At 47.3% G+C, this 27,979-nt stretch overlaps 1 protein-coding gene across 6 annotated transcripts; it reads right to left on the reverse strand.

Annotated features, from left to right (window-relative positions):
* Window positions 1–27,979, reverse strand: dot1l (DOT1-like histone H3K79 methyltransferase). 6 transcript variants are annotated; one of them, XM_042057494.1, is made up of 29 exons: window positions 27,587–27,979; window positions 20,354–20,397; window positions 20,184–20,258; window positions 19,916–19,979; window positions 18,951–19,179; window positions 18,733–18,827; window positions 18,541–18,603; window positions 18,369–18,424; window positions 18,045–18,124; window positions 17,368–17,436; window positions 17,096–17,202; window positions 16,939–16,980; window positions 16,699–16,779; window positions 16,088–16,367; window positions 15,159–15,272; window positions 13,705–13,796; window positions 13,402–13,503; window positions 13,034–13,171; window positions 12,510–12,635; window positions 10,217–10,647; window positions 9,952–10,051; window positions 8,828–8,977; window positions 8,467–8,551; window positions 7,399–7,901; window positions 7,005–7,210; window positions 6,778–6,845; window positions 5,955–6,635; window positions 4,096–4,878; window positions 1–3,599 (listed from the first exon to the last, which is right to left on the reverse strand). In XM_042057494.1, exons 1-28 carry the CDS (start codon window positions 27,665–27,667, stop codon window positions 4,238–4,240), a joined length of 4,803 nt encoding a protein of 1,600 aa, XP_041913428.1. In that variant the 5' UTR covers window positions 27,668–27,979; the 3' UTR covers window positions 1–3,599; window positions 4,096–4,237. The 6 variants fall into 6 exon arrangements, with proteins under 6 accessions (XP_041913428.1, XP_041913429.1, XP_041913426.1 ...); XM_042057495.1 differs by having other exon boundaries at window positions 16,088–16,364; window positions 27,587–27,978; XM_042057492.1 differs by having other exon boundaries at window positions 16,699–16,788; window positions 27,587–27,978.

Below are 27,979 nucleotides of genomic sequence, written 5' to 3' on the forward strand. Positions count from 1 at the left end.
CCAGGTTTAAACTGAAGTTTATTAGACAGTTGCACCTCTGTAGCACAGCAGAGGGCGTTCATTATGTTCATAGCTGCATTTTTCCTTGTTTTAAGTGTAGGAGAGCACCTTACTGTCTAAAGAGTATTAAAACCATCTGGATCTCTTAATAAGTCTTATTAAAAGCATCACCATTTGCAATTATATCAAACACGAGTAAAATCAAAGTTGTAACAATTACAATAACAACAATTCATAAACAAACAGAAAAACCCATAAACATAAAAACCCTTTCAGTGCTGGTAATGAAGGACTCGCTTCTCTGGTCCACAGCATGGGTGTGTGTGTGTTGTTCCTGTTGTCATTGTGTGTCCTCGTTTTGTGGGAGATGCAGAGACAGAAAGGCTCAGGAAACATCTCTGATTAGCTAAAAAAAAAAAAAAAAAAAAAAAAAAAGTGTGTCCTACCCCACAGCATTCAGACTGTAAATCTGAGGTGAGTCCGAACTCTCCCTGAACGTGTACAAGAGAAGAGAAGAGAAAAAGAACTGGAAAGAACAGAAATCCAAACCAAAAAAACCTGATGATGGAAACGATTGTGCAGAGAAAGTTGAGTGGCCCACAGATAGCTACACTGATGGGAGAAACAGTCCAAAGTCTGTGTGCTAGTATTTCTATGACAGCTCACATTTTAAGATCATTCACTAATGATGTGGCACCAACACCGAGGCGCTGAAAGTTTTAAAGGTCAGAGAGGCGGGTTTTGGTATCAGATGCGCCAGCTATCACTGGTGTTTTTGATTCCAGCAGGTCAAGCAGCACCACAATTAGTTGTTGACTTTAAGCTCGCTCACGCTATCTCGCTCTCCAGCAGCAGTAAGGCGAAGAGCTTAGCGTTCCCACAGCTGTGTGAGAGAGGGAGCTTTCTGAGGCATGGGAGATGTGACCAGGCTCAGAGGGATGTGAGAAACGAGGAGCCCTGCTAAGGCGCGTGACTGCGCAAGCACCATAATGATGATGGCGGGAGAACTGTGCACAACGAAGACCTGCGAGGCACAACTGTGCAGCACCAGGTGAAGTAGGATTTATCCATGTACATGATGACCCCGTGGGGGTCCGCTTCCCAGAGAGCCGCACAGCGCTGACTGACTAACGACTTTTACAGCACCAATAAATGAGAAGGGTCAAAAGGTTAAAAGGTGAAGGGTCACACCTTAAGAGTTCAGCACCAAAGAAACCATTCTGGTTCTGTGTACTAAGCCTGCCAACCTTCTGGCTGTATAACGTCTCTCTACACCTAGAGAAAGCTCTACAGACACCCGCTGACGTCACATGCACTTGCACATTATCCTGAATGCAAAACAAAAAACACGTCTTAACAAGAACAAAACAAAACATAACGGGTGTTTAGCTATATGCCAAAATACTGTATATATGTACATATATACTCTGTGCCAAACAACATCGCAACTAAGTTTATCGAAACGTGCAGGGACTCTCACACTACGCGCTTAAGGAAATGTCATTACATTATAAATAGAAAACAAACAACCAAAAAAAAAACAAAAAAAACAACAAAAAAAACAAAACACCGGAGAGCCATAAAGCGGCCTCCGCTTCATCCCTGTGAAAAAGAAGCACCAAGAATCGATAATTATTATTACTGATGTTCTTCATATAAATAGGCACAGTCCAGAGTTGTACAGATTGTAGCACCATCTTAGTTGTTGTTTTTCAGTTTTCTTTTCAGACTGTGAGTCAAGCACGCACTTTTTTTTTTAAACAATCTATTGCATTCTACACAATTATACTCTTATCAATAGATTAAAAACAAACAAAACAAACAAACAGAAAAACATAAGATAAACATATACACTCGCGCACACACACACACACCATCACCTTTGCTTGGGAAGAGACTCAAAAGATAAATACACTAAATTATGCACAATTACACAGTATGAGAAGACCTCCCATTCACAGTACAAGATTCGTTAACATTAGAAAAGGAATTACCCACCAACAAACATATAGAACAGAACAGACCAAAAGCAAAAGAGTGACTATCGCCCAGTAGTTTTGTGTTTTTTCCCCTCTTTTTCTTATTATTTTTTGCATTTCCCAGTGTGTGTTGTGAGGGGTGTGTTGTTGAGGCTATATGAGTGTGTGTTCAGTGTGTGCTGGTTGGGCAGACAGGCGGTCAACAGGACTGCCATGGGCATCGGCTTCAGTATGGGGTGGTGGACAGGACTAGAACAGTGTTTGGGGGGGGGGGGGGGGGGGGGGGGGTAAGGCAGGGTTCCCGTAGCGATTCCTTTAAGCACCACTCTAAATTTATACAAAACCCAAATGATTACCTGAAACATTAGACTGAGCAGAAACACAACCAGTCTCGAAGGGCTCGTAGAACCTTTTCTAACAGCATGGGGTCAGCAGGATGCTCGCCATTGCGTTTTGTTGTTCAAATAAGGAAGTTGTCCGATAAATAAAGTCTTGCGTTGGAATGGTGGTCTGTCCAGCCGCAGGAAACAGCGTAACCAGGATAGGGAAACGGCAGTTGAAGTGGCAGACCTGATAAGACTGTCCAGCTGAATTTAGTCTGTCTGAGAATTCCCACAATTCATCTTCCCTAGCCAAACGCACCATGTGAAAAACATTTGTATGTGTGACACAGAGACACGCAGGAAAACACAGAAAACAAAGCACCTTTGAAACACACAATCCCCTTCTCACAAGAATTCCAAGTGTGTGTTGTGTGTGTGTGTGTGTGTATGTGTGAGCTTAAAGTTGAATCTGGCTGTGCTGTGTCTGGCTGAGTATGCTGGAAGTCAAGAGACATATGTAGCGGAGGACAAACCCATTGGTATGCATCAGTGCAGCATTACACTAAGCCAATGCAGCTGTAAGGGCGTGTTAGGTCTTAGGGAGGCCGTTGTGAGACCGAGAGACAGACCCACAGAGAGAGATAGACGGACAGACAGAAAGGAAAGGAGGGGTGAGCTTCTTTATGCTTCCACATAAATCCCTTCTCTCCACTCCTGTACAACACAAGATAACAGAAACACCAATCGGCTGAGAGGAGTGCAGAGGACCAGCACAGCAAGTAGAAAGGTCTTTGAAGGAAGAATCAGAGGGAGGATGGGAGGTGAGGTGAGAGTCGAGGAGCGCTGAGAGCTCTCGTTGTTCGCGACAACTGTGTCGGCTCACCTAGCAGACACAGCGGTCACACAGAGCCTACTTCAGCTACACAGCACAGTCACTGTCAGAAGTCTGAACACACACACGCACACTCAGAGAGACACACACACACACACACACACACACACACTCAGAGACACACACACACACTCAGAGACACACACACACACGCGCAACTGTGCCAAGTCCTTTCTGTCCTCTCGCCGGTATGCTTTACAGTGACCGTGCCTGTGTGTGTGCGTGTGTGTGTGTGTGTGTGTGTGTGTGTGGTGTTGTCCATGCCAGCGTTGGGTTTCAGTGGAGCGGTGAGGGTAAGGTCAGAGCAGTGGCGAGCGGCGGGGTGGCAGGATTGGCTTGGTCCACACCTGTCCGTCTGAGCTTTGCATAGGTTTCTGCTGGGTTGAGGTAGTTTTCTTCATGTTCCTGTAAAGGAGAGGAGCAAAGCCGCTTCAGTCAGAGGGAGGGGTGGGGGAGACTCACTGATCATGTTACTGTACACTACAACAAGGCACTGGGAAGACATGCTGAGACTATAGAACAGATAGGTGAGCTGGCTGTGTACTAAGACAGATGACTTGTATTACAGGACAGACAGGGGTCATTAAAACAGTTCCTGTTTATCTGCATCATGAGTTTGGTGTCCTACTTTGTGACATTGAAGATGGGGTATTTTGCATGAACTAGTCATTCTGACATTCTACACAATTGCAGGATTTACAGTACACCAGGGGCCTATACAAATGTACCATGTCAAAGAAAGATATCACATATTAATATCCTAGCATACATGTTGGAAGCCAGTACATTAATACTCAAAGACAGGGTTTTGGCACCACCTAGTGGCAATTCACGAATGTGAAACCAACGCCATTCATGCATCTAAACAAATGAAAACAACCCTTCCCTCAACCCCACATACCTTTTTTGGAGAGACACACCGTCTGGGTCAGCACCCTGACCCCCTCCCTCACTGCCCCTCCTCTCTTCCTTTCTGTTCCCTCCCTCTACCTCCCTCCCTCCCTCCTTCCCCACACCTTTCCCCACCCCCCACCCGCCGGCTGCTATCTGGGCCGGCTGGCCGAGGCCTGAGCCTGCAGCCCCACAGTCCTCCAGGAGCTGCCCGAGCCCGACGCTGGAGGCAGTGGGGCCAGGTGCGGGGGGTAGTGCATGGTGAAGGTGGAGCGTGAGGAAGAGGAAGAGGACATGACAGAGGAGGACAGAGCGGCAGAAGCATTGGCAGCAGCAGCAGACACTAACGCAGAGGAGGAGGAAGAGGAGGAGGAGGAGGAGGAGAGAGACACACAGGGAGCAGAGGACACATGCATCCTGTGGTGGTGATGCTGCTGCAGCAGCAGCGCCGTGGCGGCGGACGAAGAGGAGACATTGAGCAGAGGGGGCGGCGGGGGCAGGGAGAGCGCGAGGGCCGAGGGCGTGTGTAGGACGGACTGCGTCCGGCTGGGCAGCGGCAGGGGGGCCGAGACCGAGGCGGGGGCCAGCGCGAGGAGGGCCAGGCCGGGGCCAGCGCCACCTCCTTTGGCCTGGGAAGAGTCCTGCTGCTGCGCCTGCAGCTGCTGCCGGGGCTGGGAGGAGGAGATGGAGGAGGAGGAGGTGGAGGAGGAGGACAGGCTCAGCAGGGAGCCCAGGCCTACGGAGCCAAACGGAACAGCGGAGCTTGAAGCTGGCAGCGTGTGGTGAAAGATACCTGTGAATACACAGCAGACAGGGGGAGGGAGGGAGCCAGAGAGAGAGCAAAGGAGAAAAGACAGACAGAATGGGAGGGAGAGAGAGAGAGGGGGGGGGGGAGAGAGAGGGGGCAACAAAAAAGACGAGAGGGAGACAGAGACAGCAACAGTGACAGAGCCAGAGGAGTGACAGCGAGACAGGGACAAAGAGACAGACAGACAGACAGACACAGGTACAGAGAGAAGGAGAGGAAGAGAGAGAGAGAGAGAGAGAGAGAGAGAGAGAGAGAGAGAGAGAGAGAGAGAGAGAGAGAGAGAGAGAGAGAGAGAGAGTGGACAGAAAGAGAGACAGAGAGGGAGAGAACGGGAGGGGGCTGAGCCAAGTTGTGCATAGCAGCAAGCAAGTCCACAAGCACATATACGAGCATAACATAGAAAGCAAGAGAGGCATTTCACAAGTGAGCCAAGATCCTCCACATACACAGCTTCTTCCATCTGTTATTTACTTTTTTTGCAGATTCATGTTCAAAGGTTAAAAATGCTCAAAGAGGATCGGGCCACCTGTTAAATGTCTCTATTTTTATAACAACCATGACAACACAAAGCACTCACAGAACATGTGACTGCTGTCTAATCACTTCAATGTTTGACTGAGGTTTGGGTACATTTTGATTCTCTCAGTCACACCATACTTAATACTGAAGCATGGGGACATGCATCCCACTCAGCATGGGGCATTACCTTAAGCCAAGGGGATGCAGTTTTAGTCTCAGTGTGGTCTAATATAGAAGCAACACTGCAGCACAACACAATACAGCACAGCGCAGGGCAGGGCAGGGCAGGACAGCACAGCACAGCAACACAGCGAAGCACAGCTATGGGCAGCCAGCAATGGACAGCTCTGCCACTTACCTCCACCTCCTGCCCCTGCTCCCGCTGGCGGAGCACCCTCCACCCCTTTCACCTCTGCGACCTTTTGAAATCTAGTAACCTACCCAAATATCTCCCCAAACCCCACCCAAAAGCCCTACTGCAGTGTCTCTAAATGACCCCCTTCCCTAACAGTAACCTTTGACCCCCGCAGCTCGCATCTCACCTCCGGCCGCCCCTCCCGTCAGGCCAGCGCTGGAGAAGCTGCTGTGGCCGTTGACCAGTCGCGGTGCCACGCTGACCGGGGGCATAGCCGCCTGGCTGCCGAACAGAGACTGCAGCACCGAGGCGCCGCCCAGGGGGAACTGGGCGCCCACGTACTGGGCCCCGGGGACGCCCATGCCTCCTCCTCCGCCGGACGTGACGCCCACTCCGGCCGCGCCCATCTTGCCCGCCAGGATGCTGCCGACTCCGCTGGTGGCGGCGGAGATGAAGAGGTTCTGGCTGACCAGGCCTCCCCCGGCACTGCTGACCCCAACGCCACGCTCCCACTCACGGGATTTGGCTTTGGGCAGGCCGCATGCTGCGGGCCCCCCCTGCCGACCGGCCCCGGGGTCTTGACTGAGGAAGAGGTTGGAGGGGAGGCAGCGACCGGGGCTGCCCCCCATCGCCGCTCCGGAGTCGGGCCGCTGCTGCTGGCCAGCGCTCGCCTTGTTCTCCGCGTCAGACGCCCCCGCTCGGAACGGGGAGCCGCCCTGTCGGAGGTCTGAGGCCGTGGGCTTGGGGTCGGAGATGGGGGAGAAAGTGGACTTCCACTTGCTGGTCGATGAGGAGGAGGAGGAGGAAGAGCAAGTGGACGAGGAAGAGGAGACGTCACAGCTGCCCCCTGATTTACGGCCCAGAGAGCCTGAGAGACACCGATACAAAGATGGACAGAGACACAGTGCAAATGTGAGTTCGCAGGTGGACACAGTTGACATGGTATGACATTTAGAAACAGCAAAAGTACAGCAAGCAGAGCGAGTATCCTGCACTCATTGGCTTCTCACCTCTCTCACCCTCCCCTCCTCTCCCATCTCTACTTTCCAAGGAAATGGTGGCAATCTTCCTTTCAATCCTTCAGCAGATATGATACAGAACAGTCAGTCACATCAATAAAGACTGAAATCACCTTCTATATATGTCTGGCCTTTACACCTCTGGCCATGAGGACCTACACATGTTCCCCAGTGATAACATTCCCTGAGAGGAGCCGAAGGGGGAACTGGGTGTCTACCTGGAGCTGGAGCTGTCTGCGGGGTAGCCGGAGTCCTCGTCCTCGGAGCTGGGGGTGGAGGGGTAGCGGCTGGAGCCATTGAGCTCCAGAGGGCGCTCCCTCTTCAGCACAGGGGGCTGGTCCAGGTCTCCACCACAGGGGCTGCGGCCTGACTGCTCTGGGGAAGAGATGGCCGAGATCTCCAGAGGCTGGTTGATGTTGTTCACCTGAGGGAAGGAGATGGCCAGACATGCTCCGCATATAAGAACTTTCAATTCAATTGGAGGTAGCTGCTGGTATTCATCCCTCGTGTGTGTGTGTGTGTGTGTGTGTACACAATAGAATGCAATACAGTGTCAGGAAAGTGAAGAGTGTGATATAACATGAGATATTTTCTCTAGCTAGTAGATCTCACCATTGAATTGATGTTGAGTGGTGAACCAGAGGGGTGTCCGGTGGAGCCAAGCCCAGGGAAGGACCTCCTCTTGGGGGATGTGGATGCAGATGGTGCCCCGGTGGAGCTGCGTTTACGGCGGCCCCGCTTGCGGCCCTCCTGCGTGCCAGGCGAGTGGTGATGGTTGATGTTGTTCTGGTGATGCTGGCCGGCCTTGGCCGAGCCGTGATGCAGGCGTGAGGAGGAGGATGAGGATGATGAAGTGGAAGAGGAAGAGGAGAAGAAGTTGCGGCGTGCCGCCTCGCTGTCCGGGCCCTCGCCCTCTGACTCGCCTACAGCGCCACAACCGTCCTCAGGGAGGATTCTGGGAGGGCCGTCAGCGTACTGCAGCACCCCTCCTGTGGCACTGGGGGAGTTGCGACCTTGCAGGGCCAGCAGGGGGTTGGCGTGCGGCGGCTGGTCCTGGTCAGATAACAGCGCTGAGTGTGGCCCACCATTCACCATCCCTGAGCTGGATGAATACCCTGAGGACACACACAACCAAGGACAAATAGACACATTAAGACCTATTTTTTTAAGTATACCTTTTAGGACTTTTGCCTTTAGGATAGAGAAGTGTGACAAAGTAAGTGGGAGAGAGAGAGATGGGGTGGGATCAGGAAATGACCGCATTGTTATTTTAGAAATAAACTTCACGTTTGGTTTTCTTGGAAATGGGAACAGGCAGGAATTTGACTTCGGTATGGACAGGTAGCAACCGAGGGAAACGGGTAGGTTATGTGACAGCCTGGGCTACAAACACAGGATTTATACTGTTCCTTCATAATTATTGCATTGGACACACACAGTGGTGTCATGGTCATGTAAGGACCCTGTTCATGTTGCACAGCACTTGTAATGACACTTTGAGTCGGTCAAGAGGCACAAAGGCACAGTTTAGTGCCCATTAGAGCTAGCCGGCTAACTCGCGTCAGACAGCATCGATTTTTTCTTCACATTTTTTTTCCAGCTGACAGTTTTCCGTGAACATGATCAACTGAGCTCTGTGTTAAGAATAGCCGGAGTTCTCCTTTAAGGGGAGATACACACCTGAGGTAGGAGTGAGAGGCTGCTTGCCATTGGTCTGTCCGGCGGAGGGGTCTCGTCCCTGGGACACTGGACTCGGTGTGCTCCTCTGTCAAACAGAACCCAAACAGCATCACATCAGATGTGGGGTCAGCTTGAAACAGTAAGTCAGGCTCCCTGCAGTTGACCACCCTGATTTGCTTATTCGTAACTCCATAAAATCACGTCTACTTTACAATTATTTGACAAATCACAAGTAGCAACTCGTTCACACAATAAATTGCTTACGATTTAAATCAAGTTCTCTTTTGCTAAATTTCCAACACTGATTTAACTTGAGTGATAACAGGTGTGTTTGGGGTTGAGATGTCCCGGCGGTCCTCACCAGTCTCTCGGCTCGGCTGGGCAACACCACGCTGGCCAGGGGGATGCTGACGGGCAGCTTGTTTGGGTGCACCGTGCTGAGGGGGATGCTGATAGGCAGAGAGGTGATGGTGTCTCCACCTCCGGCTGGACTCCTGGACTCCTTCCCCGTCTAATCACAAAGGCAAAATCACTTCACATCAGCATCAACACACTCAATATCACCATCCGCAAAATACACCACCTTGCGTGGTACATTTTATTCCACTCTTTTAATGAACTGAGCAGACATTTACATTCGAACAGGGCTTAAAAGAACACGCCGATACCGAGTTAGAATAGATGATCCATACCCTTCTCGTCTCTGTGCGTGCAGTAACTCAGTCTGAAGCACCCACCGATAGCATAGCTTAGCACAGTTCATTGAGGTGGGCAGTTCCAACTAGCCTATGGCACATAAAAGATAAATATAGGCTACAAATAGGCGGTTTTCTAAGCATATACAAACTTGGAACTATGTTCTCATTCAAGAAAAACACTGCTACTTTAGCAGAGTGATTTGCACGCAGCACCTGAAAAGCTGCAGTAGCAGTGCTTCGCCTGAATGAGAATGTAGTTCAAAGTTAGAAAATCGATGTGTTGCATTTTACATTGAAATTTGTACACATTGTAATTATACTAGTCACAACATGAAAATAGAATGTTTGAGTGCTTTTGTCACTGTTTCAGACTGAGTTGCTGCATGCAGAGACGAGAAGGGTATGATGGCATCATCTTCTTGGGGAGATGGTGAATAAGCTAATTTCCCAAAATGTTGGCATGTTCCTTTAAAGCAAGGGACATTTCTGTGCCATGAGAAACATTTTATCTGTTACACATGGTCTGTTTTCAAATGTCAAATGGTCTGGCCCATGCCTGACTTACAGCCCAGTGCCTGCCCTGTGCCAGCCCTGACTCAAAGTGCAAGTAATGTTTTATCAGTGGATGCGCTCCCATGGAATTGACCCTTGGTATTGATCTGTAGCAACCCAACAACAGATTTACCAGCCAACTTAACCAACAAACAATGGCATTAAAGCCAAACACATGCATAAAAAATGCATCTCTCTCACACACACACACACACACACACACACTTATACATACCCTCTCTGAGCCCCTGGTATGCTGGGGATCCCCTAGGCAGGAGGAGGGGCTACCCTGTTTCACTCCTAATGGAGGAGACGAGACCGCACTCAGATCTCCCCTTTAACACACACACACACGAAATGGTGAGAATCACAAGGTCCACAAAAACAAAAACAATAAAATCTTTCATAGTCTCATAGAATTTAGCAGAGGGGATTTATTACTATTTTCTGGAGTTGGCATCTGCTAGACTAGCAGAGCAGAGTGAGAGCAGCCATCTTACCTGTGCGTGGTCAAGCCACGCAGTGGGCCGGAGTCCTGGTTCAGGTGGCGGCGCAGGGCGATCTTGGCCGGGGAGAAGCGTGTGTAGTCCGGCAGCGGCTGGCCCTGGTGCCTCTGTCGGCCGTCAGGCGTCGGGGGCACAAGCTCGTGGTCGGGCGAGATGGGCAAGTAGCGCGCCAGGAGCTCGTTCTTGGCGCCACGCTCGAAACACGGTGAGGCCGTGCCGTTCATGGACAGCTCCGGGCTCATACCGTTCAGGGCGGCGGTGGCAGAGCCCAGGCCCAGCTTGTGGCCATCGTGGGAGTCCAGGGAGGACCTCTGGTCCAGGCCAGGCAGGCTCTTGCGGTAGGGCGAGCCATCGCACGAGCTGTAGGACTTCAGCTGAAGCAGCTCCTGCTGCCGCTGGCTCTTCTCCAGCTCCACGATGCTGATCTGTGGGTCACACAACAGGGGGCGCCATTAGTAAGCACACAGTATCAACGCACTACACACTGTGCAGCCACTGTTCCACTGGTGGTGGTCACTTGTGACAGTTAGCAATGTTGCCGCTTCAGAGGGTTTCTCACCATCCTCTAACCTACATTGTATAAACCACAGTGGTTATGTGCTGCTGACCTCAGATCTACAGCTCACAGTCTACTACTACAAGGTACGTGGATATCTACGATTATATTCTAGGTTTCATTACGCAGCACAACAAGAATTTCCCCTGGCAGCTTGGGGTGTTCTCTAAGTTAGGACTGAATCATAAGTAGGGCTGAAACGATTCATGGAGTTACTCGAATAACTCGATTACAAAAATTACTCGAGGCAAAAACCCTGCCTCGAAGTCTCGTTAAATTCCTATGACGCGCACTATACGTGCAGGGATCTGATTGTTCCACACAGATCGTTGTTCAGGAAGCACACCACTAGCGTGTGAATCGTGATACATTCTGAATTTAGCTGGCGCAATGGCGGAGTCAAGATGTCCATAAATGGCAGAGAATGTCTAAAAAACATCCACTCCATGCTGTTTCAAGCGTCAATGAAGTAGGCTATCTATCAATCTATCTAGCCTATCTACTGTATCTATCTACGTAGCAGCCTACATTGATGTTGGCTGAGTTTAATCACATACTGTATTTGTAGCGATGTCATGATATAATGTTTAGCTTTGATGTTTTTAAGTAGTAAACTTATTCACGTTCAATTGCAAGACAGTATGCCTAAAAAAAGAACCCCTTATACACACATGCATGCACCCTCACCTTCTAACACACACACACACACACACACACAGGTTGCTAGGTTACCATAGCAAATAGGCTCACCCCAGAAATGATTTTTTAGTAGCCTAATGGTAAAATTATTTGTTAGTAGCCTAATGGCAAATGCTGCAGGTGTAGAAATCTACATAAAACAGATATTTACTTTGATGTCAGGTCTAGATTACAGCATGAAACTTGTTGTGCATATTAATACATTAAATTGCTTTCCCTCTTCTCCCTCCCAGCACTTCACAGCATAGTATGGACAGCTTTGTTCGCCCAGCTAAGTCATGCACAAGAGGCTGCAATTTTACAGAGAGCATTTTGAACATTATTTAATTGTTGGCACTGGCACTTATAAAATGGGTAAATTGCAATAAATGGGCTTAGTTTTGGAGCCAAATGTTGGAGTTAGAATAAATACCTCTGTGCCAGTTGCTTGATCATTTTACAGCTATGTCATTTTCGTTATGCATTATTTGTTTTGGTTGTTTAAAAATGCAAAAAAAAAAAAAAAATGTATCCGATTAATCGATCAAGTGCTAGATTAATCGATTAATCGATCAAGTGCTAGATTAATCGATAACAAAAAGAATCGATAGCTGCAGCCCTAATCATAAGTGAAATTTTCACAAATTTCAAACACTTCTACGATGACCCTGGGAGATTTACAACCTGAAAAAACGTGCCTCCATAGCTCAAACACAGAATATCACCGCCATGCAGTTGAGGTCTGTGTAATTAATGCCAAATTTCTATTGTGGGCTATAAAATAATAAATCTAACAGTTGTTTGTATGACTATATCCTATTCTCAGAATCAGCTACAGCAAATAACATACCCCAAGTATTTCAAGTGGGTGTTTCAAAAATGAAGAAAGTTATGACAAAAAGCAGTGGAGGAGGAAATGACCACTGATATGACACAAGCTGCATCATCCAACTCCTCACTTGACCTTCTTAAGGCTATTAAAATGGCTATAACTTGAAGTCACTGAGTAAACACTCCTCCAGGGGTCAAAGCAAAGTGTAGAAGTGCAAGTACCTGCAGCTCCAGGCAGTGGCGCTGTTTCTCAGAAATCTGGCGGCGGAGGTTCTGCTTCTCCTTCAGCAGGCTCTCCATGCACAGAGATCCCCAGTCCAGCTTCAGCTCCTCACAGCGCGCCTTCAACTGAACACACACACACACACACGATATGATCAATGGATGTGATGACACACTGTCCAACAACACTGAAGTTAACAAAGACGTCACTGACAAATCGATTAACAAGAGCCCAGTGACCAGAGAAAGGGCACATGAACGGGCTTAAGTTGTTTTTCCATCATATTTAAAAGGCAATTATATATTTACACTGGTGTTGTTGGCATATGCCCAATTTAAAAAAAAGTATTTCCCTGTACTTCACTGTGGGTGGAAAGGTGCCCTGTGACGCCTGAAATACGCCTTCAGGCGACATGGTCTTTTAAAACTGGAAAGAGGTGACGCAGGCCAAAATGACACTGTGTGTGTGTGTGTGTGTGTGTGTGTGTGTGTGTGTGTGTGTGTGTGTGTGTGTGTGTCCTCACCAGTAGCAGGCTCTGGTCCTTCAGCTTGGCCATATCTCGCTCCAGCTGCCGGGTCTGCTCCTTCAGCTGCTGGTTGTGGGCAGAGATCTCCTTCTGGGCCTGCAGCAGGTCGTCCAGTGTCAGAGCCTTCACACCCAGCTGGAACAGGGAGGCAGACAGAAGCGTCTCAGTCAGCGGTCAGGAGTGGTGGACATTCAATCATGACTGAAGCTTAGTTCTAACTCAGTTGTATGATAATGACAAAATGACCAATAACAAATAGCTTTAAATGAACTAACAGTTTAATACGGCCATGTTCACACACACATAATATGGTACTATGTGGAGCAGTTATGTGCAAAGCAATAGATGTGTGATGTAATACTCACCTCATCCAATTTTGCATGGAAGAGCCCTTTGATCTTATCTTTATGAGTCTGACACACATTCAGCAACTGCTCCGCCTGACCCGACAGCTCATTATGCCTTACCTAGATAGACAGAGGAAGAGAATGTGAGTGAGGGCCGATGAAGCTGTATGAGAAAGAGAGAGAGTGTGTGTGTGTTTGTGTGTGTGTTGGAGTGAAAAAGAGGTAATAAAAGCAAACACGGCAAAAAAGGGAAGGGAAAAAGGAACACTTGCACAGTCCAGGGCAGACCATAAAAGGTGTTTGCCTGTGTTGTGTGTTTACCTTCTCCTGCTCCAGAAGCTGCTGCAGGTTGGTACGGTACTGAGGAGTCTTCATGTAGGCCATAAACTGCAGGTACTGAACCTTGAAGTTATCTGCGCAAGAACAGTAGGAATGCAATATAAGCCACTATTTGACAATAAAAGATAAAGGCCTATTTGACCACACATTAGACCTTCCAGAAGATAGTGAGGTATATATGTAAGCAGGGGGCGTAGATTTGCGTGGGGACCGAAGGACGTGTCCACAGCAATGTCAAATTACGACTGAAATGTCCCCACCCAATATTCAGGTTGAAATGGGGGAAAAAAGCGCTCACATGCGCTACACAAAAAAGTTAAATCATTTCTCACTTCAGTGCTGCGGATCATCTCGTACAGATCTTGTAATGTGCAGTAGCCTATAAGGGTAAATCACTGATTTGAAGTTACCTATAATAACTACCAGTGAGCGCTTCAGCTTCACTACAAGGCATATGAAGGGCGTCCAAATTCACCCATTCTTTCAGTCACGTGAAAGAGCCTTTTCTCAGCTTTTAAAAGGTGCTAGCTTGCCACTATTTGCTGTGATAAACAGTTCGCTAGAAAAATAACTTCTAGATTGAATAATTATTCTCTTCGCCCATCTCCACATCCATTCGTTTTGGTGGAATATCGTAGGCCTACACACTCTTCACGCAACACATGACAAATCATATCAGAATAAACAGCAGACCTTACCGAACACAATTGTGTAATGCATTCTCGTGTATAGTTAGCTGTTCCAGAGTAATCCGGGTTTGAAATAAATTGTAGCAAAATTCAACATGGTCTTTCAGCTTTAAGCATTTCTTAAAACTGAGCTGTGCTTACATCGCCTAGATATCTGTAAATATTAGAATCAGAGAATATATAGGCAGCTCACGGTTAAGAGTTTGTCAATGTAGCCTTAATGATTTCTTTTCACAAAATGCTAAGCGTGCATGTATTTAAGGTTCTTAAAACTGAGCTGTGCTTAAATGGGTCAATGAACAGACCAAATGGAAAATAAATGTTAAATGTTAAATATAGCCTACATATCTATACATATTAAAATCAGATTATGTAGGTTACACAGTATAGTTAGATCAAGTTGTAGCATATTTTAATCATGGATAGTAGTTGGACAGTAGCACATTTTAATAATTTTATATATCTATAGTGGCTGGTGAAAGAGTTGAGTTTGGTGGTGGTGGGGGGGTTAGTGTGTCCCCACCAAAGCTAAGACCAAACCTACGCCCTTGTATGTAAGTATGGTGGCGTCAAGTTGTGAGGTTAGAAAGCATGAGACAACACTCCAGAGAGAAGAGAAGAGAAGAGAAGAGAAGAGAAGAGAAGAGAAGAGAAGAGAAGAGAAGAGAAGAGAAGAGAAGAGAAGAGAAGAGAAGAGAAGAGAAGAGAAGAGAAGAGAAGAGGATATGTGAGGAGGGTTCAGCATACCCAGCAGCTGCTGGAGGGCCGGTGGGGTGGGCCCCTGCAGAAGCTGGCTGGAGGCGTAGTGCTGCACTTTGGGAGGTAGCTGGTAGAAGGGGCTCTGAGATGACCGGAATGCATCTGCAAAGCCAACCAGAGACAAGAGGGAGCAATGAGTCCGTCTGCAGCACACCGACCTAAATATACCCCTATTACACCAAATCAAGGTTGAGACACAAACTGCTCTGGGCAACATACTACAGACATACAGAGTGGTGACCTACTGTCCATCAGTAACAGGCTATAAATAAGGGCAGGCTCTAAATAAGGGCTCCAGCTGGTACCAGGATAACAGGAACAACAGACTATGCTGGAATGCAAAGATGCATGAGGGTGAAGAGAAACGACGACCAGGAGTAATCTGCCCTGACACTAGGTGGGTTTACATAGATTTTTTTATTTGTTATTCTGATTAAACATTCGGAATGAAAACTTTGTGTCATTTGTTTACATGGGGTACATTCCACTCCGATCAGGTAGTTGTAAGCGCTCTTGAATCTTTGATCGGAATAGCTGTTGCTGCTTTACTTTTCCTTGAGAAGCTACAACAGGCAACTCGATTTACTGTGCACATGGCTGTTCAATCGGAATAAGAACCGAATACACTTTCATTCCGATTACGATTCTAATCGGATCGCCGGTTTGAGCCATTATTCCGATTCTAATGATATTAAAAGTGCCCATCTAAATCAACCTACTGACATCCTGTACATGGATCCATGGACCTAGTCCTACATTAAAGGAAAACTTAAACTATTGAAAAAGTCTTTATCGTCTAGGGTTGTAGGTAATCCATGAACAGAGAACTGGTTGATAACTATATCTGAGTAGAATGTGTTGTGCTCTAACGTGGAAGACTGGCATGACAAACTGCCCGGCTGCGGCGCCCAGCTCACCCTGAGATGGCACGGCGGACAGCGTTTTGGCGTGCAGTAGCTCCAGGGCGCTCTGGGCCTTCTTGTTTTTGCGCTGAGTGGTGGCCACGCCGGGGACAGCGCCACCAGTGGCACACGCCGCACCGGGGGCCTTCTTGGGGCGGCCACGCTTCTTGTTGCCCAGCTTGCGTCCCTTGGCGATGAGGCGTGAGCGGCGCTTGGGCGAGGGCTTGGTGGTGTTCAGCAACCCCGGCCCCTCGTCCTCCCCGCACGAGTCCTGCTGCTGCTGTTGCTGCTGCTGCATGTACACACACACACCCACACACAGACAAGACACACAAAACAAAAACAAAACAAAAACAAATACACAGACACACAAGTCAGTGTACACACACACACAGAACAGATGGACAGACAGACACAAACATGCACAATCACACACACTCAGAACCGTTATTTACGCCTCCACAGAGTCACCCGCTGAGGACGTTTGAGGTTGATGCAGAACTTAGAAGAGGAATGAAAACCAAAACTCAAAATGAACACATCAGAAGCTGTGGTGTGGATTGAATGCAGAAGTACACTAGTGTGTGTGTTTGTGTGTGTGTGTGTGCGTTGGCTGCACTCTGTACCTTCTGCTCCCGGGCCTTGGTGGGGGTGGTGGTGTTGCTCTTGCTGTCCTTGTCCTTCTGTTGGCGCCGCCTGGCCGCCTCCTGCTCTTCCTGAAACACAGGCCGCACATAAGCCAACACATTCAACCAAACACACACATCCCCACGTCTGAAGGTCTCCAAAGATCTACCCATCCTCCTACACTTGTGTACCATATCCTCATCTCATCAGAGGTAGACAAAGAAGAACGATGGACTCACCCTGAGTTTAGGATTTTTGAGACTAGAAAAATAGTTTTCAAGCTGCAGAAGACAAACACAAAGCCATGATTAAAGTGTGATAAGACAGACCGGAGCTCTTAGCTCTGCATGAGCACACAGGATTAGATGCATGAGTGAGAGGGCGGCAGAGACTCACTATGGTGCGGTCTATCGTGTGGAGATAGTAGGAAACTGGCTTCCCAGTCCAGGACACCGAGCCCCTTAGGGGGGAAAGCTCCACCACTCGCATTATCGTGCCAATGTCTGACACAAACACACACAGACGCACACACACACACAGACGCACACACACACACAGACACACACACACAGAGAAAGAGAGAGGGGGGAAAAAAAACAGCCTTTACACTCTGGCTCATAGCCCTATGGCAAGACAACACTGACCACAGCACCCCCCTCTTCACTCACCACTCAAATTTCGACTGTTGATTCTAAAGTTGAGAGGTGCAAAGGGTTTTGAGGATACAATTTTTCCACCTATACAAACGACAGAAGTACATGACTGTTAGACGGCAAGTACAAAGCACAGGCAGCCTCAAATCCCCCTAAAACAGGACAAACACTGCTCATGTCGTTAAGATACTGAAGGTATTTATCACTGATGATCCCTGTTTGGCTACATAGTGGACAGACCAAACCCATCAAAGGAACGATAACGATGACTATAACAATATTAACACAGACTGACCAACAATAAGGAAAGTCTCTAATCATGTTGGTGAAAGTGATGTCTAAAATTTGATGGATTCTGATCGGATGGATTCTCAAAATTGCTCTGATAGTGATACCTGACAATATCATTCTGCATGGGGTCATCCTTATAATTTCTGTGTGGACGTTGTTATTAGCTAGAGTAATACTTTTTTGCAGTTAACGTTAGTTATCGTTGGTGTGAACGGCCCATAATCTTCAACATACACCAGGGCTCCATTGAGCACTTCTCAGTCCTTTAGAAATGGATATGATTGGAGTCACATGAGGCAGCGGGTGGTAATAAAAGTGCTGGCTATAACTGAATTTGGCCTGAGCACAAGAGACAGACGGGCTGCAAGGAGGAGCCTTTTCCCAGCTCCAGTGCTACCCACCTTCCTTCATGTTCGCAAAGCGCTCCTTCAGCTGGTGGTCCACCTCCGGACCGAAGGCAAAGTTATTCACAAAAATAACACTGAAGAGGGGAGAGATAGCAAATCAGATCTCACCCTTCCACAGTGAACAGCACAGAAATGAAATCACTGAAGTTAGGTGGAATATAGAATATTCTGAGATAAATCTGAAAGTTATGACTGCTGCGCATCTCATATTATCGATCTTATCTTGGACAAATCTCCTCTAGCACTTTCAGTGGTGAAGACACACTGCCAATACGCTAGAGGTGACATAAGAGAAAGAGGAAGAGGAGGCCTTCATACCTTGTGTTGGCTATCCTTTCTCTCCACTCTTCTGAGAGGAAGTCACCCCTCTCTAGCTGAAAAGTAAATACAGAAAACAATGAGCACACAGAGGTAGCATGCATGGCTGATTACAGGAGGAAGTCCCTTTGATTAGTCGTTCAGAAATGCACGTGCACGGATGGTCTCTCACCGTGTACTCTCCATGCTTCTTCCCATACCACTTCATCCACTTCCTAAACTCCCTATCCATTGCCTGCACAAACACAGAGTTAAGTCATTCACTACTGCACTTTACAGTATGAAAACAGTTTGAAGTGTACTTAACTGAAGTGTACAGGTATGACGGGAGGTCTATAAACTATGTAAATTCAGGTCAATATACCTCTCCGTAAGTGGCAGGGGTCTCTGCTTTCTCCACTCCAAAGTAGTGTTTACAGTTGGTCGCTGCGGCAACCTGTAGCACTACCTGGCCCACACCTGCAATGATGGAGCATAGAACAAGGCCATTCAAACACCATGTGTACAGTTCACCAGGAATTATAGTATTATAAAACACAGGGAAATGGCTCTTTGTCAGCTTGAAAGACCATTTGAACTGACCACTGCCAAGGTCCACAAAGGTGTCTTCCTCCATCAACTCCACCTCGTCGATGATCTGCGCCACCAGGTCGAACGAGGTCTCGCCGTACACTTCGGGCGAGAAGGGCTCATAGTTGTTGAGCTTCTCGGGGTCGGTGATGGAGTGGTTGTAGACCTGCTGCAGGATGTGCCGCAGCAGCCCGTTCGACGGCCGCTTGTTTAGCTTCATGGGCTGCGTGGTGCCTTTCCACTGTGAGACACACAGACACAGAGACAGACATAAACACAGAGACAATATCATCAGTGAGCAAATAATCATATATGCAGAAATGCAAAGAACAGGAAGTACACGGGTGGCGCAGATGGAAAATCCCCAGAGGACCTGTGTCAAGCTCGCCCTTTTCTGGGTGGAGGAATAGACGGACTATTTACTCCAGCATGGAAAATGCAAGACAGCTCATGGGGGAATTGCTATTTTTTTCGAAGGCCCTCGGCAGCTCTTAAAAGGAAAAACTGCAGATGCCTGCTGACCGTTGACTAGTTTTACAGGCCATGAGGGTTGTGTAGGAGCTGAGAGAGAGAGAGGGAGAGAGAGGGAGAGAGAGAGAGAGAGAGAGAGAGAGAGAGAGAGAGAGAGAGAGAGAGAGAGAGAGAGAGAGAGAGAGAGAGAGAGAGAGAGAGAGAGAGAGAGAGAGAGAGAGAGAGAGAGAGAGAGAGAGAGTATGAGTTGACAGTCCTGAAATAGGCAGACGGTAAGGGATCTTCACATTTCTGTGTGAGAACTCTGCTCTGCTGGCAATGGCTCCATCCTGCACTGCAGGGAAGGCGACTCCAGCAGGCCACTGCCAGGGAGAGGGGAGCAGACAAACCAACACTGCACAGGGGCTCCTACCAGTGGCCTGGTGTTTTGACAGCAAAAGCCTAGGTGTCAGGTTCCTGCTCCCCAGTAAGAATAAGTGTGAGCATGAGTGTGTGTGTGGGCTCACCAGCTGGTGGATGCTGTCGATGGCCCGGTTGTACTTGTCGCACAATCTCTGCATGCTCTCAAAGCTGCAGGAGCCAAAAAACAATTGATCAGGAAGGAAGAGCAACACAAGACAATCCACAAGACACTTTCATAGGGCCAGTTTCAACTACATGTATTTAAAGATAGCCCATACAAAACAATAACAATAACATCTTTGATCTTCTATCTAGGAACAAACGCCTCAGATGAAACATGCCCAAAACTGGCCAAGAGGGACCGTAGCTCACCTTTTGGTGTCGTAGTCAATGAGAACATAGTTCTCCATGGCCAGCTTAAGATCAGGGATCTCCTCACAGACCCACCTGCAGATGGACAGATAAGAGAAACAACCATAAGGCATGATGGACCTCCGAGGTCTGATCAGATGACAATGAACTGCATTGAGATGGTCACTCACCTGATGGTCTCGATGATCTCGTGCGCAGCATCATGGTGCTTGTCCTGAAGAGAAGGAGGAAGGGAGGGTTACAAACAATTCCCTTGACCAATTAGGTGTGATTAGAGACACACAGGAAGACACTTAGAGGTTAAACGTTAACAACAGCTCATTTCCACCCCCTCATATCCTGCCAGGCCACACAGACTGGCAAAACAGAGCAGCATCAGAGTAAGTCTTCTCTCTACAGATCCACACACACACACACATCCCCACACACACACACACACACACACACACACACACAGCTCCGTGAAGGACAGAAGAAAATCTCTGCACGGTGTTTTACAGAGGTCTGTTGAGGGCGGTTGTGACCCAGGGGTGTCGAATATAGTCCTGCATCTTGAATATAGTCCTGCATCTGTGTCCCGCGCACATGGCGTGCGATTAAAATTGCGTCATCAACGTGTCATGCAGGGGTGGCCTCGTGTGCCTCCCAACATATGGGAACCCCGTCTTTGACGTGAGACGAGCCCTTAGACGAGAGACTCAGTCGATCAGCGAGCCGGAGCGATCTGCGGCCTTCAGTTCCCTTTCCGGCGCGTCACTCAGTAGCATGTCCAGTGCCAGCGTGTGGGTGTGTAGGCGTTTAAGCGTGATTGTGCTACTGTGAGCGTGTGTTTACAGCGGGTGATCTTACAGAGAGACTCCAATGGGGCTATGTGCCAAAAGGACCAAGAGTGACACACGTTTATGAAAATGTTATGAACATGTAAAATGAACAAATGCAATTTATGAAACCATTAGGGGTGTTTTCTTAATAGAGCTTTTGGTGCAGACTGGGATTAGTTCAAGCAGACAAGCAGTCAATAATATGTTAATGATTTCAACTCGGGTGTGCACCCTGGTACTGTGTTCAACAGACAGGTTTGGGGTACACCAACTCGTGTGTGGTTCCTATTTGGTGTGAAAGCTACCGGATCTAAAACAACGTCAATGCTATTGCCACTGATTGATCAAATTCTCCCACATCACCATTAAATGCAGTTTTCTAAAATACTGACAGTCGCACTAATATTGACCAAAGGACAGCTACCTAGTCATTCATACTAATGGTATGGTAATGGTATACATATGCGCTCTGCAAATTAATACTGCATTGCCGCCTTATTTAGCAGCAAGAAAAGGACCAATTAACAAGCAGATGAGAGAAAACAAAGGCATTCTATTTTTCCTCCCTTATTTTGCACGTTACACATTGCTTATGTTGCTTGTTGATGCCAAACGGACCCTTGTGGTTGATGAGAAAAGGACCGTGGGGGGGGGGAAATAACCTCACTCTAGTTTGGACCTTGGAGTTGTTAAAACAGGTCTGGACGACTCAACACCTCAGGTATAAGAAAATCCCAATGCATCATAAGCGAAGGCCTGCGGTGCAGTTGAGTGGCCCGTGGCCCGTGGCCCATATGCTCTGGTACACCTACTCTGCTAACATCACGCTAGGCTGAACAGAAAGCTTTGCTCACACTGGCTTTACTTTCCTCCAACACACGTTCATTGTTTTGTTTTGTTTTGCTCTCCTTCCCTCTCACTGGAGTGCAATATCTGTGAAGCAGGACTGACATGTCAACATGAGCAAGTTTCAGACCTGTGGGAAAACACTGGAGTCAGTGAGCCTGTTTGTGCTTGTGGTAAAGGAAACCGTAAAATGAGAGAGTGGGGGGGGGGGGGGGGGGGGGTGGAAATGAGGATAAGCAGTGAAGAAGAGGAGGAGGAGGAGGGGGGTGAGGAGGGGGACGGAAAGGAAGGGGAGGGTACACTGGGAAGGGTGGACCTCTAAAGCTGAATATGGAACGGGTGAAAGAAGGCAGTGCATCGAGTTCGCTCTCAAGCTGCTCCACAGGATTCTCTTCCCGCTCTGCCTGACCCAATGACCTACTTTCTGGTGCTGCTGCTGCTGCTGCTGCTGCTGTTGAGCGCCAGGCTAGGACCCCTCCTGCGTGCCTCAGTCCAAATCCAACCCCTTTCTTCCAGCTCCGGCCAAGTCCAGCCCTCCTCCTCCTCCTCCCTCCGGCTGTGCGCAGCTCCTGCACGAGCCCCACACCACCACCGCTGGCTCCAGCCAGCCTCCTACGGCCCCTTCCTGCCCGCTCCAGCCTCAGAGCCTGTCCTCAGCTGAACAGCGGCGCTCTGCCGCAGCAAGACTCCTCCTCTGGGGAGTGTCAAAGTGTTCCCGCTCAACATTGCCGCGCGAACACCATGCGAACACCATACACACACACAAACACACAGTTGCAAACACACACACACATCCTATTTGAAATCAAACCGTTGTATTTGCACACCCATAGACAGCCTTGCCAGGAAACACGCAGACAAATATTAAGAGCAGCTCTGTTACAAACGGCTAACGTAGAGCCAGTGCTGACTCCCAGGTCTCAAGTCTGCTCATGTCACCGAAGCTGCAGCTCATGTGGGTCGTGAAAAGTGCAGGGTTAAGATCACGGCACCCACATCTCAAAATGGAGGCCAGTGTAGACACAGAGAGCAGAGTATGTGAGCAGTACACACACACGCAAACTGTGTCGTCAGTGTGTGAGTGGGAGGTGTTCCTGCTCCTACTCACTCACCCACCCCCCCCCACACACACACACACACAGAGAAACACACGCATGCAGGCTCACACACTCACGCCGCACAGCAACACTAGTGTGGCAGCTAAAAATAAACTCTGGCTGAGAAAAGAAACACCCAAAGGAGGGGGAGGGCGAACGAGAGAAAGAAATAGAAAGTGAGTAAGAAACCATGACAACCAAATCAGACCCGCTTTCTCTTTTGGTCTCCTTAACTGCACCTCTCTCTCTCCCTTATTAAAATAAGTGATGTCGTGAGTGCCGTGTTCCGGATTTGACACACACACACACACCTCCTCACCAATGGGCACATGAGTCACAATCGAAGGCGTATGTCTGTGTGTGGGGGACTACACCTTGCTACTATGCAGCCCACAGAATATGTGACTAACCAATACGTCAGCAGCGCTCTTTCATCCGAAAAACAAAAAGGGCAAGAAATTCCTGTCCACCACGTACTCTCCACCAAACTTCTGTCCTCCCCTCACCACACCTTGCCAGATGACGACAGCACTCGGCCCTGACGCATTCCTGGCTCGCATGACCATCCTCCCATGTGAGACAGAGCTCGGTAGACTGAAGAGTCTTCGCTTTGTGCTTATCAGTATGTTTGCAGGCCACAGTCTGTCTCCATATGTCAATGTATTCACTCCACAGACTTGTGTCGTATCTGCTTAAGTAAGGGGAAAAATCACATTTTCAGATGTGGGTGGTGGTGGGGGTAGCAGAGGTAATGATGTTATTCATTTCTGTGCAGGATAGCAAAGCAGTTGCCGTACTGGCACAAACTGCAAGGTAGGTTTAAAAAAAGAAAACAGTAGGGTCAGATAGGGTCACAAAGGGTTCGAAAAGAAGGCATTGGGGGAAAGGAGTCCATCATGTGGAAGCACTTGCAGATGACTAAGGTCTGTTGATTGATTGAAGATAAAGTATGTGGGCTGGGAATCAACCAGTTTGCATGGCTACCTCACAGACTGGTCTTAAAGTGTGTGTGTAGTGTAGGAAAAATATGAAGAAACTCAATTTTATAGACTCCATACATGCAATCCACTCTAAAAGGGATGCTACACCTGGTGCGCAACTGAAGCGTTCAGTTTGCGTAGCGTAAAAACAGCTTTACAAGATTGGTCTAACTTTTTCGAACGTACGTGCCACTATCACATATGGTGTAGCCAGTTCTATTGATTATAGTGTAAGTTAATTGTCAGAGTGAACCGCTTACCGATTGAGCAATTTAGCCGACACAGTTCCATGGACCCAAGTGTGGTCTGTCTGTGTTTGTAATCTGACAAAGAGCTACCAAGACAACCGCAATCTCCGCTGTGTGTACTTCCATGGGAGTGGCTGTTTTTGGAGCATTGGTCTTATCAGTGGCCAAAGCCTTGAGATGATGCCGGGCTGGGCTTGTTGGCTTGAGCACAATCGCGTTCACAGCACCCTTGCGTGCTTTTGTGCTTGAGTGCACAAGGCGGCAGATACAAACCACACCACAGGCAGCAGAGACGCACCTCCACTTTCTCTATTAAACCTCAAGCGGTTGTGTTTTCCTTTTAATTTGTACGGTGTGAAACTCATGTCTGACTCTTTGCCAGTAACGTATGACTGCCTGTGGAGGCTATGAGTGTGTAACTGCAGAGGCCACAGCTGAGGCACACATGCTCCCATTGAAGAAAAAAAAAAGCCTCAGCCTTTCATCCACTCCTCGAGTGTGCCACTTTTTTCTTTGAATCGGGTACCACTTACTGCACTTATAGCTTCAGTGTGTTCCAAGAATGGATTTTGTGGACCACACACACATATCCCACACATTTTATAATTAAGGACTTTTCAAAATAACAAAATACAACTGATACATGAAATGAACCTGCACATAAGTGCATGTAATAAAACAGTTCAGAATAGTTTTAGAATGGTGCAACAACCAAAAACCATAAGAAAACCCATTCAGTACGTATGGCTACCACACTGCTCTACCAAATGCCTTACATTGAATCTTGGGATGAAGAACTACTTCCACTGAGGGGGAAAAAACTATTCATGGAATGTGCTCCTGCCCACAGAAACCCCTTCAGTTTCACGCATTAGGGTTGCACTCAGTAACTTCAACAGGACCATTCTTCATTCAAGAACTCTATTACCAGTCATCCCACAGGACTTGAGCATGGTTATAATTTCTCCTTCACAACGTACACCCATTTTCCTGTTTGGGGTGGTTTTACTCGGCAGTCTCCCTCTCACTTAGCATTCCTTAGCTGCAGGCAAGAGCTCTTTACAAATGCATTATGTCTGAGACAACGGATAAACATGTGTTACCAATGAGGAACAACACACTGTAGCCTAGAACGTTACATCTAACCTCATACCTCACTCTTTGCACCTAATGCTCGAATGTGTTGCTTTGTTTAACAGAGGCGACATTTGCTGGTACGACTATTCTGCAAACACCGCCAGCCATAATTAGGTTGCAGTGGGGTTGCTTAAGGTAACCACTGTAGCCAAAGCAAATCACTAACTACTATATGCGAACAATCTACATGACATTGACTGCCATGGTTTCATAAATGGACCAAATCTTTATCTTCCTGGTATGTTTGAAATATCGCTTCTTCGTATGGCATACCTCCGGCAGCTTTCAGACCCGACAACGGGACACATGAGTGCTATGATTGCTATGTAAACAATGGGCTGCCTGGGAAAGCCCTACTAGTTACAACGAACCAAATCGTTAGTTAATGCGTTTGATCGAGAATGCACTAATCAAAAATCTATTCATTTACAATGGCAAATGATAAATATTACGACAGACATATGTTTCCTTGGTCTAATTTCCCCGCTCGACAATGGAGTGCCATCACCATTGCCTGCCAGAGCAAAACAAAACATCTGCTGACTCGTAGCGTTAGGTAGCCAGACAGCTAACACTAGCAAAATAAAATCCGCACAACACATACTTAAAGTTAATGGAAGGCAATCCACAAAATAATAGCATTATCTATATGGTTACAATCATACTTTGTTCCGTGTTGTCAGTTTCCTCTATTGATAAAGTAACGCTACCAACATACACTCAATCCACCTCAAAGCTAGAACTAGTAGCTAACCTTTCAAACCACAAAGTTGGCAACAACACAAAATGTAAACGACTGTTGTTGCTGTAAAGTGGAGATGTTACGAAATGTTACAACACGATGTTACTGTATTTCTTGAAGAGAACTGTTTGTTTCAAGATAGCAGATAGCAAGCTAGCTTTGTGACTAGTTGCCTGGTTGTTATTTTGTGGCTTTGGCTTGATCCACTTCACGTTAGCCAAGTTGGCTAGCTTACGGAGTTTAAGTATCAAGAGATTTGTTTCTGCTAACGTTGGGTAACGTTAACGCTAGGCACATAGCCAGCCAAGTAGAAACCTAAGCCAGCCAAGTAGGCTAACGTTTCATTAGACGTTTAACGCTATTGCGTTGAACGTGCGACCGTCACCAAATCACAAAACATGCCATTGATGCTTTGACAATATTTGACAAGACTACAGCACGTATAATTTTAACGTTCCACAAAGGAGACTACTACGTTGAGATGTGACAGAAGGCATCTCCAGCTTTGACCTGCTAGCTAACTAGCTAGTGTTATCCCTGGGATTCATACCATGGGCATCTTTTGTTCAAAGTGTAGTTGCCTACAAGCTATACTGACGACAAAAAACCAATATAACGGGTTAGTACCGGTTTTTGCGTTGAAGCTTTGTAATGGATAGTGACTGAATGCACGTCCACTGATAAAACTAGCGCAGCTTAGTCCGGGTGACTTGACAATGTTTATGGATAAACTAGATCGTCAACAATCCAGCGACTGAAGTATGTTGTCAGCTGTCTGAACTTGATGGCGAACCAGTGAGAGCCTGTTTTACCAGCTTTTCTTTCAAATTGAATTAATCTTTAAACCAGTTTAAGCATTTGAACATATTATCTGTATTTTGTTTCATTAGACACAAAGTAATTACCAACATTTGCTATTTCCTTTAATCTAGCGCAAATTTATCGAGCATACTCCGTGACAGTGACCAACCCCAGCCTCTACACATTAGAATCACATTAGTGAGCTAGGGTAAGTTAACAATCACAATCAGATAGAAGCGATCGGAAAAGTAAACAAGCTCACTATCATAGAAAGCTAACGTAACCAGAACAATTTAAGACACCATAACTAACGTTATCAATCTCGCAAGCGAGCTAACGATTTGGTTGTCTACTAGGGAGATAACGTTACTCAAACACGTGCAATGTTAACTCAACATTAATGTTCATAAGTTACCCTACAGCAATAGTTTCCCCCATGCATAAACTGAGCGGAATCATGGTGCACACGACTAAAATCTACTGCACATAATACACTCGACTCGTGTTGTAGGTTATGGTGAACGTTGAACAGACTACACAGCTAGGTTGACCATGACTACATCTCTCCCTCACTCGATGTGAAATGGAACAGTAACCTAGAATCTAGAATCTAGCTCGGATAGGTCGTTAGCTAGCTTGTCAACCAGTTACCCCTGTTATCATCCCGATTGAGTGTCGACTCTTTCTTTGTGATTTAGGGGAATTTAAAGAGCGACAAACTGAATACTTACATATACTGGTAATGGCCAAGGATAACCCGCTGCTTCGGCTCCAACCGGCGATTTTAGCTTCAGTTCTAGCTTCTCTCCCATTCTACAGTACTTTCTCCGGCGATTTCTAACGTTAGCTATGCTAGATGACCGACAACTAGCAATACAATTTTAACATGCTGAATGATTTATAAATGAAATATTTAAAATCAGATTGAAACTGATTCCAAATTGTTATCCAATTGAATACGTATATACGAAGTCCGATTCCCACGGTGAATTACTGAATATTCAATAAAAAAATGTTCACGCCGAGCGGCTGCTTTCCCTCGGCACAGCCGCCATCTTGACCGGCGTGAAAAAACACTGTCTGTTTGGACACTACCAAAAGACCAAAAGCGACGGGGAGGAACT

Source organism: Alosa sapidissima, chromosome 12, assembly GCF_018492685.1.
Source record: "Alosa sapidissima isolate fAloSap1 chromosome 12, fAloSap1.pri, whole genome shotgun sequence".
NCBI lineage: Eukaryota > Metazoa > Chordata > Actinopteri > Clupeiformes > Clupeidae > Alosa > Alosa sapidissima.